Here is a 12,315-nt window from a genome sequence, read left to right as displayed (position 1 = left end):
CAGTAGCTCTAAATAAATTTAACAATTAGATTTGACTGATGGATAAATAAAGATATACATTATACATTTAGGCGAAAGAAGGGTTAAATTATGTCAATAAAATTAGGGATCTAAAGGGATAAGACAATGGCCGATAAATTAATGTAATCCTCAATGATGATACACAAAATTCTTTCTCCTGTAGATTACAATTATTGGTTGGAACGTTTGGAGACTCAACTTAATGAATCAACTAATCAAAATTCATCAGAAGTCCACAGAGTTGTTAAGCCAACTAATAAGAACACGTTATCAAAAACTTTGGAGGCTAGTGTAATAAACAGTCCATTGTCCCCTTCCTTCCAGCAATAAGATACTATCTTTTATCTTTAAAAAGATTTATATGAAAAAGAATTATTTTATTTCTAAAGATAATAAAGATTAAAAGGTAGATTTTTAGTAGCGAAGCTACTCTATTATTCGCTGTGTCTGTCCGTCAGTTCGTCCGCTATTGGTGAAGTTTCCCTGTATCAATGAGCATCAAGTGTATAATTCACTTTGTACGTCAGTCTGTCGGTCATGAATGAAAAGACATTAAATATATTTTTTTATTATTCTTTCAGAAAGGTTTCGTGATTTTTTATGAATTATTACATATTTATCAATTGAACTGAACATCTTCTATATAATTCATTTTGTCCCTTTGCCCTTCGATGAATTTCTATTACTTCGTGAATCGTCATCCTTGTTATTATCATTTACATGAGATAATCAATTTGTGTTATTTATAAAGAAAATAGTTCTATATTACCATTAATAAAATATGTATATTCTCTCAAGGAGAGAGGGCACAATGGGCTGATTATTACACTAGTTCCAAAAGTTTTATAATAAAGTTTTCTTGTTCGTTGGCTTAACAACTTTGGGGACTTTAGTGAATTTTGATTGGTTGATTCATTAAGTTTAGTTTTCAAACGTTCCAACCACTGATTTTAATCTACAGAAGGGGTAATTTTGTGTATAATCATTGCAGATTTTCATCAATTAATCAGCCATTGTCTTATCCCTTTACATCCCTGACATTCTCTTAAATAGAACAAGAAAGAAGATTATTTTAATTGATCAGGAATTTTACTTCTTTAAATAATTATGCAGGGTGGTAGGGAACATTAGACTTTTTATTATACTGAGCTGGATCTTTAAATCATTTCAATGGTGCGCCAAATCGGGGTGAGCCAACTTTCCACCAATGAGAGCGCAGCAGTTTACAAAATGCCGAGCTGTGATTGGCTGAAATTCGGCGCACCCCGATTTGGCGCACCATTGAAATTATTTAAAGATCCAGCTCTGGTACAAAAGTTTTCTTATTAGTTAGCTTAAAAACTTTGTGTACTTTTAATAAATCTTGATTTTTTGCTCAAAACTAACAGTATTTAAACTTTTTAACCAATAATTTAAAGCTACAAATTAAATTTAACTTCCACTGTCTCATCCCTCATATTAATTATATTTTGTTCTTTTTTCCTTAAGATTATTGGCATCTTGGAGAAAATTGATAGATTAATACAAAAAACTATATTGAATTACAAACTATATCAGTAAGAAAAGTGCTAAAAAAAAGTGGATCGGGTATTCCCTAACAGTGTTTCTTCTCATATGTCCCGGGAAGGTTTATAACTATTTTGGGGGAGGGTACCAGCACCCTTCCCAGAGAAATTGACATAAATTTAAAGTATAAAAAAAACACCATCTATCGGCGAAAAAAATATTTTTGGTAAATAGATTATTTTAAAATAGATTTTAAAGAAACAATTTTACGAGTCCCTAGAGGCCTCTAGGGGCGTAACTGCTATTATCCTATTATAGTATAGGCTTTTTGTCTGAAGCTTAATATCTCAATATCTACTCAACTGATTGGATTCTCTATTCTAAAGGGAAGCCTCGCATAGGTCTTGTGAAGGTTTTAGGCTATTTCATTTTCAGATTAAAAATTTGGGAAGGATTTAAGCTATTTTTCTAGCAGCACCTTTCTTCCTTTGAATACAAAGCCCTTAGATGCTAGGGGCACAGCTGCAAGAAAGTTAAAAATCCGATGGAATATGAATGTGAATCTTCATACTACATTTCTGAAGATTATCTATAATGCATCCAATTTTTTTTAAAAATATTATCATCCCTTAGAGTTATAGACCGACGGATTTTTTTTGAAAGATCAGATATACAAAAAGGAGTGAGAGAAACAAAATTTCTCGTATTCATTCGAATCCGGTGGTTCAGAACCGGTTCTCGTCCATAATGAGAAATAAGTATTACTAAGCCAGCATTGCATTCTAAAATGACAATTATACAAGTAATAATGTTAAGAATATATTAATTTTATAAGATATAACACGATACTTTTAATCTTTTAAACGTTTAATACTGCAAATCCTTAAATAATTTTATACAATTTATTTATAAACGTAATATTGCCCCTCCCCCCTCCCTCAACATGTTTTAAGGGTAAGTTATATACATATATATTACCCCGTCCCGGATTTGAAAAATTTTGTTAAAATTTTTGCCCCCAGCCAAAATATGGTTGATTTATGCATAGAAATGACCCATGCAAAATATTTTTTCTGTAGTGCAAAAATCGTGACGGTACAAGCACTGCATAGTTTTTAAAATCTGAAAAAAACCCTGTTTTTATGGCTTTTTTGGGGCTTTTGTACCATCCCAATTTTAAAGATTTTTACAAAATTTCAATTCAAGTGTGTTGATATATACCTGAAATTTACCAAAAAAAATGGGGGCAGTCTCAATTATAACATATGAAGGTGTAGCAAGTAATCTTCCAAATACAAAATTGTCAAATTGCATACATATATAATAGGGTTGTGACGGATACTTTTTTGGACGGATACTGGATATCTGGCTGATTTATAATGTTCGGTTGGATATCCGGTATCCGGCCAAAAAAGTATCCTGCCAAAAAAGTATCCGGCCTACCTCTATTATATAAGTATGAAATTTGTTTGATACACAAAACTATCCCTTCTGTAGATTAAACTTAGTGGTTGAAACGTTTATAAACTTAACTTAATAAACCAACCAATCAAAGTTCAATAAAATTCGCAAAAGTTGTTAACCTAATGAATTAGAAACACAATTATAAAACTTTGGGGACAAGTGAAATAAACAGTCCAATTTCCCCTCCCTCTCTGAATTATACCAGAGTGTACCAAAAGTCTAATAATAACTAGGGAGGCAGAGCACAATTGGCTGTTAATTACACTAGTCCCCGAAGTTTAAAAAACTTTTTCATTTGTTTGCTCAACAACTTTTTAGATTGTTAGAAATTTTAATTGGTTTAATAAGACGGTCTAACCACCTATTGTAATCAACAGAAAAGGTAAGTTTGTGTATTATCATGGGGTATTTATCAGCCATTGTCTTTTCTATCTAGATCCCTGTACCCAAAGTTATTCAAGAATCTAAAGTGAAAAGACAATGTCTAATAAATTGATGTACATCCCCAATAATGATGCAAAAATTATCCCTTCTGTAGATTAAAACTAGAAGTTGAAACTTTTAAACACTCAACTTAATAAATCAACCAAATAAAATATACTGAATTTCCCCAATGTTTTAACCCAAATGTAAGAAAACACCGTTATAACACTTTGGGGACTAATTTAATAAACAGCTCAATGTCCCCTCCCTCCCTGAACTATACAAGAGTGTATCACAAGTCTAATAATAACTAGGGAGGGAGGGGACATTGGGCTGTTTAATACACTAGTCCCGGAAGATATATAATAACATTTTTTTTATTTCTTGGCTCAAATACTTTGGAGACTTTTATTGAATTTTAATTGGTTGGTTCATTAGGTTTAGTGATCAAACGTTTCAACCACTATGTAATCAACAAAAAAGGGTCAGATTGTGTATCATCATGGGATATACAAATAAATACACTTTCATTTTTATTACATAACAAGAAATAACATGTTACTGAGGGATCTAATGGATGAGACTATGGCTAATGAATGGATGTACATCCCCATTAATAATACACAAAATTAACCCTTCTGTAGATTAAAATTAGTGGTTGAAACGATTGAACACTCAAATTAATAAACCAATCCATCAAAATTTATTGAAAGTCCCCAAAGTTATTAAGTCAACGAATAAGAAAAGGTTATTTTCAAACTTTTGGGACTAGTGTATTAAACGGCCTATTTTGTCCCATCTATTTCTGATACTTATTAAATGCAAATATTTTCTATAATATGAGTCTGAACGAACTCCGTAAAGGTTAGCTCTTTTATTTAATCTAAGCAAGTTGAAATGTTTTGATTGAAAACTTTGGTTGATGATTCCTGTAACAATAAGGGTTTAGAAAGTGTAGCAACTCTGCAATCGGTACTTCTGCTTTATAGCTTTCGTTTTTGATATATTGAAGACGTAAGTTTAATGGAAATTATTGCCAGTTTCCAAAGTGCCAAGTCGAGCACATACCTCCCCTCCCCCCCATCTCCCGACCTTGAAAAAAGGGACCCTTGCAAGTTAATATATGGAAGGAGCGGTTATCAGGGATCAAAAGACACTTTGAGGGAAAGCACCAAACATCTTTTATAAGCTAAAACAGTTCTTTCCATTAGTTCAGTACAAAATTAACAGAGATAAACAATGAATAATGACACATAAAAAGATAATGTTAAAAATTATCTAAGTTTCACAAGAAGAGATTCTCCATAGTACTTTCTAGCGGTAACGCTTCTAAAGGACTCTTGGGCACCTGAGAGAAGGGTCGATCCTCTAATTTTATCTAAGTGGTAATAACTGAAACATTCCCTGGATCTATCAGAAACTTTACTGTAAAGAAGAAATAATTGCATACATATATAATAGGGTTGGGCCGATACTTTTTTGGCTGGATACCGGATATCCGGTTGATTTCTAATGACAGATAATCGTTAAATGGCAAATTACCGGATATCTGGCCGAATAACCGGATAACTGGCCGGATTACCGGATATCCGGCCAAATAACCGGATATCCGGCCAAGTAACCGAATATCCGGCCAAATAACATATATTTGCCGGATATCCAGCATTGTAAATCAGCCAGATATCCAGTATCCGTCCAAAAAAGTATCCGGCCCAATCCTATTATATATGTATGCAATTTGACAATTTTGTATTTGGAATATTACTTGCTACACCTTCATATGTTATAATTGAGACTGCCCCCATTTTTTTTGGTAAATTTCAGGTATATATCAACACACTTGAATTGAAATTTTGTAAAAATCTTTAAAATTGGGATGGTACAAAAGCCCCAAAAAAGCCATAAAAACAGGGTTTTTTGCAGATTTCAAAAACTTTGCAGTGCTTGTACCGTCACGATTTTTGCACTACAGAAAAAATATTTTGCATGGGTCATTTCTATGCATAAATCAACCATATTTTGGCTGGGGGCAAAAATTTTAACAACATTTTTCAAATCCGGGACGGGGTAATATATATCCCCATCCACCTAAAACCTTACATACACCAATATAAAAAATTCTGAAAAACGTTAGAATAATCAATTCAGCTGTTTACGTGATATTACGATAAATACACATCATAACGCTTATTGAATAGAAATATTACAACATACATGTAACAATGCAGGGAGTAAGGGAGGGGACAATGGGCAATTAATTCAATTTAAGAAGGTTCGCTGAAAAGGAATAAAAACCAGATTTTTCAAGAAAATTTTACCAAAATTGTTAAGGGATCATGGTAACCAAATTTAGAACAAAATTAGTTCTAAGAAAAAAATCATTTACTTGAAAATTAAATTATCAACACATCACAATGTAGTAAACATTCTGTAATTAATCACTAGAAAAATCTTGTTTAGAACTACCACAACCCTTCTTATATATTTATAACTGACCCCAAAATTCAAGCGGTTCTTAGATTATTTAATACATAAATATCACAGTAGAGTTTCTATACACGAAAAGACATTTTCTTGGGAAAAAATATTTGTTAAAACCAGCGATAAATAACAAACTTTTCTGTCTGCATATTCAAAACTAGCTCAGCTAGTTAGCGGGGCATTGATGCGCAAGTCCCCAAAATCAGTAAGAATCTGCTGTATTCGTGCGCATTCCCTTTAAGCCAGTCCCTAAAGTCTGAGACTCCTTAAAAATTGAATTTTCGATCCATTGTCCCCTCCCTTACTCCCTGGTAACAATGTGCAACTTCAATTTGTAATTTAAGAGTTTATGAAAAAAAATATGATTATATTTTTCGCCATTTTCTAAAAGCAAAGCCACTCTATAATTAATCACCTGTATGTTTCTGAAAGGTTTGGCAGTCCAAATATGAGCGTTGAACTTATCAGGTACGTTATATCATACCTGTAATAAATAGATAGATAAATAAATAATCCCTGAATTAATGCATGAATACAAAATGGATCTACTGCAGTTCACGGTAAAATATTGATGGTAACGAAAATTGCCAAAAATCTATGAATTTTAAAGGCTGCTAGCTGCCGAACGGCTGAACGTACAGATCATGCCCGCATACTGTCTTAAGCGGCATAAGAAGGCCTACAAATAATCTAAATAGCCATAAATCAATAATGCATAATAATCTCGCAGTGCAGAGAAATGCGCGAAAAAGGCCTATTTTACGCGTTTTTTTTCTTCAGTGAAGCTTTCCCTGTGCATCATTGGATCTTGGCTATTCAAGATTATTTGTATGCCTTAAAATGGTGTGCGGGTATGATCTGTACGTTCAGCTGTTTGGCAGCTAGCAGCCTTTAAAATTCATAGATATTCAGCAATATTTTACCGTGAACTGCAGATCCTAAAAAATATATTATAAATAAATACTGTTAGATATGAATTACTAAATTAATTATTGAAACAAGTATGATAACGTTTCAACATAAGCAAAGCTTCTTGAAATTTTGAGCTATATATAGTGTCATTCATTATGATGACAAGGATGACAACATTCATAAGAGGCGAAGCACAAAAAATCATGGATGGGAGGATGGAAAAGGAGATTTAAAGAGCATACTGGATGCTCATTGGTATAGGGAATCTTCATGAAAAAAAATCAGCTCTCTATCTTAAAAAGCAGCTGAGAAAATACATATCCCCCATTGCCTTTCGCATTGACTGACCGACGGCAGACTATGATATTTATAGAGTAGCTTCACTACATAAAAGGGAGACTTATAGACGGTTACTTATAGAGAAGTTTTGATTCTAAAGAATTTTAACAAATTTGTGCACTTTACCATAATAAATTTTTAAAAGGTTTATAAATATTTAACTATTCTGTCTAACTATTTCTATAACTAAATATTATTTTAAATCTCTTAAAAGCCAAAATAGAAACGTCATAGATTTGTAATAGTTTTAAGGTACAAAATATTTATTTTTAACAGATTTTTATTATTTAAAAAGAAAACTAAATGCCTAAAGCATTTTTTTAAATTTTAAATTAATTAATATATTAAGGTAGATAGATAGACAGACAATAGATATATGTAGCTAGATAATCTGTCGAAAATATAGAAAATTATCTAAGGCATCGTATTATAAACAGCTTTCCGCGGATATAAAAATGTACAATAATAAAATTAAAACCAGCTTTTTTAGCCCTCGAGGTACCGAAGGCACGGGCTAGTAAACTTGTTTTAATCTTATGATTGTACATTTTTATATTCGTAGAAGACTGGATATAATACAATGCTATACATCATTTGTCAGTATGGCTAAAACTATTTCTAATCCACCGGATATTAATCGGTTTCGAACCGGTACTGAAAATAAACTTACCCAGCAAGGACTAACAGTAGTTGATTGAAATTACTCCTCCTTAGCTCTGGTCTTGATAGAACCATCATACTAAAATTAAACCACAATGTTAATTCATTACATTTACAATCATGGAGGAAGGGGACATTGGACTAGAATTTACACTGCGCTCGAAAGTTTTTACGACAATTAATTTTTATTTACAGAAGTATTAATTTTGTTTATCATACTTGGAGGTGTACATCAATATATCATCCAATGTCCTGACAAAATACCTTCATAAAAACAGTATTAGTTCTTATTTATCTACTAAAGAGGTTGATGTAACTTCATAAAATAGAAGTACATCAAATAGAGTATCAATTAGAGTTACTGACTGACATCGTTATGAAACGCGTTTTATTTCTGTCACGTTCGTTGCACGTTTGAATAATGTTTCTGGGGTCATTTTGTCACAAAGATAAAACATCAAGGTATAAAAATATCCAAATCAATATCTTATTGTCAAACTAAAGAATAACACTTTTATAGAAACTTATACATAAAGAGTAAAAATAAGCAAATAATTTAAACAATGTTACAACATTACAGCAAAAGTTTATGATTTGCGATGTTTTAGAATTTTAATATTTATCATTTGATTATACTCTACAAAGAGAGTGTCTATCTACTCTAATGCGATTGATTTCTGTATTAGTCAGTAATGTATCTAAAACAAGCGGCTAAGCCCCTAGAGGCCTCTAGCGGCACTGATAGGGTGGTGGAAGGAGATCTCTCAACTTTTAAAAAGAAAAAGCTACAAAAAAATTGGTTGGGGGATTTTTTTCTTTTGGGAGGGTGGTGGTAACCTTTCCCTAAATAGTTATAAACCCTCCCAGGACTTACCAGGAGATACCCTGTAAAGGAAAAAGATTTCGGTTCAGTGGTTAGCGAGATCCTTCCGTACACACAGACAGGCACAGTTCCTGTTACTTTATTATAACGACTACTTTACATGATAAGACTATCTTTTAAAATCATTTTGTTGGTTACACCATATAAAGGTTAATGTTTGTATGACCCCTGCTGATAAAATACAGATAATTATTTCAACAACAACAGATATTTCCAATTTTTGTACATTTTTAAAGAAAAAAAAATATTGAAACCATTAACATCTGCCGGATTAAAACCGGTTCTCAGCCATACTAATTGTTGATTTACATACCATATCGCAAAAAAATATATGCTTTGTAACTACTCATTAAAAGCATAAAATAATAAGCAATATCACCAATAGAAAATTTTTAAGTAATTTTAGCAAAAATAGGACATTCGGATTATGGAAAGAAAAATAAGTAGTGAGTTTTCCTTGTATTTTCTCCAATTTCTACCCACTGTGGGGGGTTCTAACCCTGCCGGACAATCATTAACATTTACCTAACCTAACCTATCAAAAGCAACAGTTAAAATACGACGAAACCCACTACTTCGTTTGCTTTCCATGGTCCAGTCATTCGTTTCCAAGTGATTTAATTCGGAGACTGTAACTGAAAATGTTTTCAAAATTCTATTTGTCTAATCATAAACACTTGGTACAAAGCTGAGAAATAAATCTGTCAAACAATGTTGTACTTATGCTGGCATAATAAAAGCAGAGATTAAATTAACCCAGTAGGCCAACGATGTACAAGTACAAAATCAAATATTAACTAAAATGCTTCTTCTTAAAGTTAAATCAATATCTTATGTTTAAAAATCACGTGGTAATGTTAAATTTGAAAAATTATTAATACAACAAAATGTACAAAAAAAATATACTGTACAAATTTAACTCTTAATTAACAACCACCCCCCCCCCCCCTCACCACATCACAAAAATAACAACAAATAGGAAGAAAAATATTATTTTTTCGTAGGAGTGCATTCACTTTAGAATGTTCATAAATAAATCTATAAATATAGATGTAAAACCCGAAAAATACCACTGTTAGGGACCTTTTTCGTCTACTAGCAAATTGCTTTCTGTTCTTTTGCAGCGAGTTGGGTGTGTTAATATTCCCGACGATATTGGCGATTTTCAAGGCCCCAAATAAAAGTCGGCACAGGGTGGCCTTTCACCCTTTGTTGTTTTACTCCAATCCTACATATTTTCAAATCTTTAAAATCGCATTTCATTTCTTAACTCTATTCGGCTGTATTGATATGAGGAAGTGTTCTATTCATTTTTGCATATAGTTTTTTTACCATTTTCCAGGAAAAAAAATCGATTAAAAAAAGATATTAAGTAACAAATGTCTAACTAAGCATGTCCAATATTTTTAAAAATTTAGCTATTAAACCATCCTTATAATAAAGTAACAAGATGTCTGTTTGTCTGTACCAAAGGTACTCGCTAACCGCTAAACCGATCGAGTTTTCCTTAACAGGGTAGCTTCACATAGGTCCCAGGTAGGTTTATAACTATTTTGGGGGAGGGTACCACCACCCTCCCCAGAGAAATCGACAAAAAAAATAATAAAAAACGTCGCCCTAAAGACATTATTGAAATTAGCTAAAAACATAACTAACACCATCCATCGGCGAAAAAATATTTGTAGTAAATAGCTTATTTTAAAATAGATTGACAGAAACTATTTTACATGTCCCTAGAGGCCTCTATAGGGGCATAGCCACTAGTTTTATATAATGTACCATAAAGTCAAAGAATATATGGGGAGATACTTAAATACAACTTGCACATTAAAAAAACGAGGTTTAATTTGTGTATCTTTTTACTTAGGAATTTGTTAATTTCATTAAAAGATATTAAATAACGTCTGACATTATGTCTTAGGTTCTTTTTCATGTTAATACTTTTGCAATTATAGTAAGTGTTCTTAAAAGTTTTAATATCTGATTACCATAAAATATTCCACTTTTAAATTTTTGTACACTTTTTTTTTAATTGGGGGGGGGGGGAGATGTTTTTGTCTAGGGGCAATTTTTCTAGAGGGGATGGTGTTACTCTCCAAAAATAATTATAAACCTTCCCAGGACCTATAAGAAGCTACACTGTAAAGGAGAACCTTGGGTACACAAAGACAGACATCCTGTTACTTTTATAAAAGGATAATTTTTCTATCTATCATAGCCTACCTTATTGAGTTTCCAATGATACCCATAACAGCAATGACGGTGAGGAGAACCCCCTCCAGCCAATATGTCAGGGAAGCTTCCCATGGGTTCGGCAGCAACTCAATCTACATAAAAATAACACAACACTGTTTAGAAGCAGCTCATAGTGCCTAATAAAAACTGACATCAGACAATACAAATGACCAATGATAGGCCAGTGTACATTGTAATTGGCCAATGGTAAAATGTATACTGGCCTATAATTGGTCATATGTCATTGTATGGCTGCGTCCACTGTTTATCTTTCCTAATTCAAGCATTCCCCAAAAACAACTGACAAATATAATATCCTCAAAATCCATAATAAATAAATTTTGACGTACGGACATACCCTTGTTATAGAGCTGCGCTACTAAGAATGAATGCATGCATGCCAATGTTGAACTGAAGAAAAATTAATTAGTTTATCAGTGTGTATATCTATCTAATTATAAGCCTTTACAGCCAGAAAAAATTGGCATGACCTTCAGAGTTTTTTTTTATATAGGTACAAAAATAGATATTTATTATGGGGAGAGAAAAGACAATGTACTCTATATAATGGATAATTTTGTTTATCATCATAGGGGGGGGGGGCCGGGGGGGCTAGAAATCCCTAATATCCCAGAAAATAGTTAGGAGCTTGCGGCAGGGGAAAGTATCATGTGTCAACATCCCTCCAATCTTTTTGGTCAGCTTTTTGTATAAACAATATAGAACAAACTAATACAAATGGGACAGCGAAAAGTGTCATATGTGACGTCATAAAAATACGTCTATTATCCATCTTTTTTTATAGGGATTTCCTTTCCCACTTCTCCACTCACCCCTTCTTTTTTTTACGAATTTTCATGACGTCACACATAACACTTTCCGCTGTCCCTATACAAATACTCACTTTTTCGGTATCAACAATGTTTTGATTTTTCTGGACGTTTCTCACGGCATTTAGATAGATAGCGGATATATTCAAATCTGTTTCATCTGACATTCTTATCTGGATAGTCAGATACACAATTAGAAAAATTAGATAAATATAGAGTTAGATAGAAAATTATGTAGGGATTTTTTTGATAGATATTTAAAATGTAGTCCCTTTTATATATAAAATATCTAGTTACAAAAATAAACCAAACAACAAACCAACCGTTTTACAGATAACTGATATATTCAAATTTGTTTTTCTGAGCTTTCAATGACCAATTACAAGATAAGGATAAAATATTAACTATTTGGTAAAACTTATATGTAGCTGTTGTCTCCTCTTTTTTTACTTTAATAGATTACTAGCGGCCACGCCCCCAGCCTCTAAGGGCTTTGTATTCGAACAGAGAGGCTAGAATAGAATAGCTTAAAACCGTCCAAAGACTTAAATCTAAAGATGA

General features: G+C 32.5%; 1 protein-coding gene across 1 annotated transcript in view; it reads right to left on the bottom strand.

Annotated features, from left to right (window-relative positions):
- Nucleotides 1-11,923, bottom strand: part of LOC145329178 (FMRFamide receptor-like) — a 27,474-nt gene extending 15,551 nt beyond the window's left edge. The window contains exons 1-5 of the mRNA XM_080173211.1: nt 11,829-11,923; nt 10,913-11,016; nt 7,817-7,885; nt 6,311-6,379; nt 1-8 (exon numbers count right to left, since the gene is read on the bottom strand). The exon at nt 1-8 is cut by the window's left edge and continues 49 nt beyond it. Coding sequence (XP_080029337.1) covers nt 1-8; nt 6,311-6,379; nt 7,817-7,885; nt 10,913-11,016; nt 11,829-11,921 — 343 coding nt within the window. The 5' untranslated portion in view covers nt 11,922-11,923. The remainder of the gene's footprint in view (nt 9-6,310; nt 6,380-7,816; nt 7,886-10,912; nt 11,017-11,828) is intronic.
- Between the last annotated feature and the right edge of the window lie 392 nt (nt 11,924-12,315).

Source organism: Acartia tonsa, chromosome 10, assembly GCF_053477335.1.
Source record: "Acartia tonsa isolate MP-2025a chromosome 10, ASM5347733v1, whole genome shotgun sequence".
NCBI classification, from domain to species: Eukaryota; Metazoa; Arthropoda; class Copepoda; order Calanoida; family Acartiidae; genus Acartia; species Acartia tonsa.
Note: the sequence above shows the minus strand (reverse complement) of the source record. Positions and strands in the feature narration are given on the sequence as shown.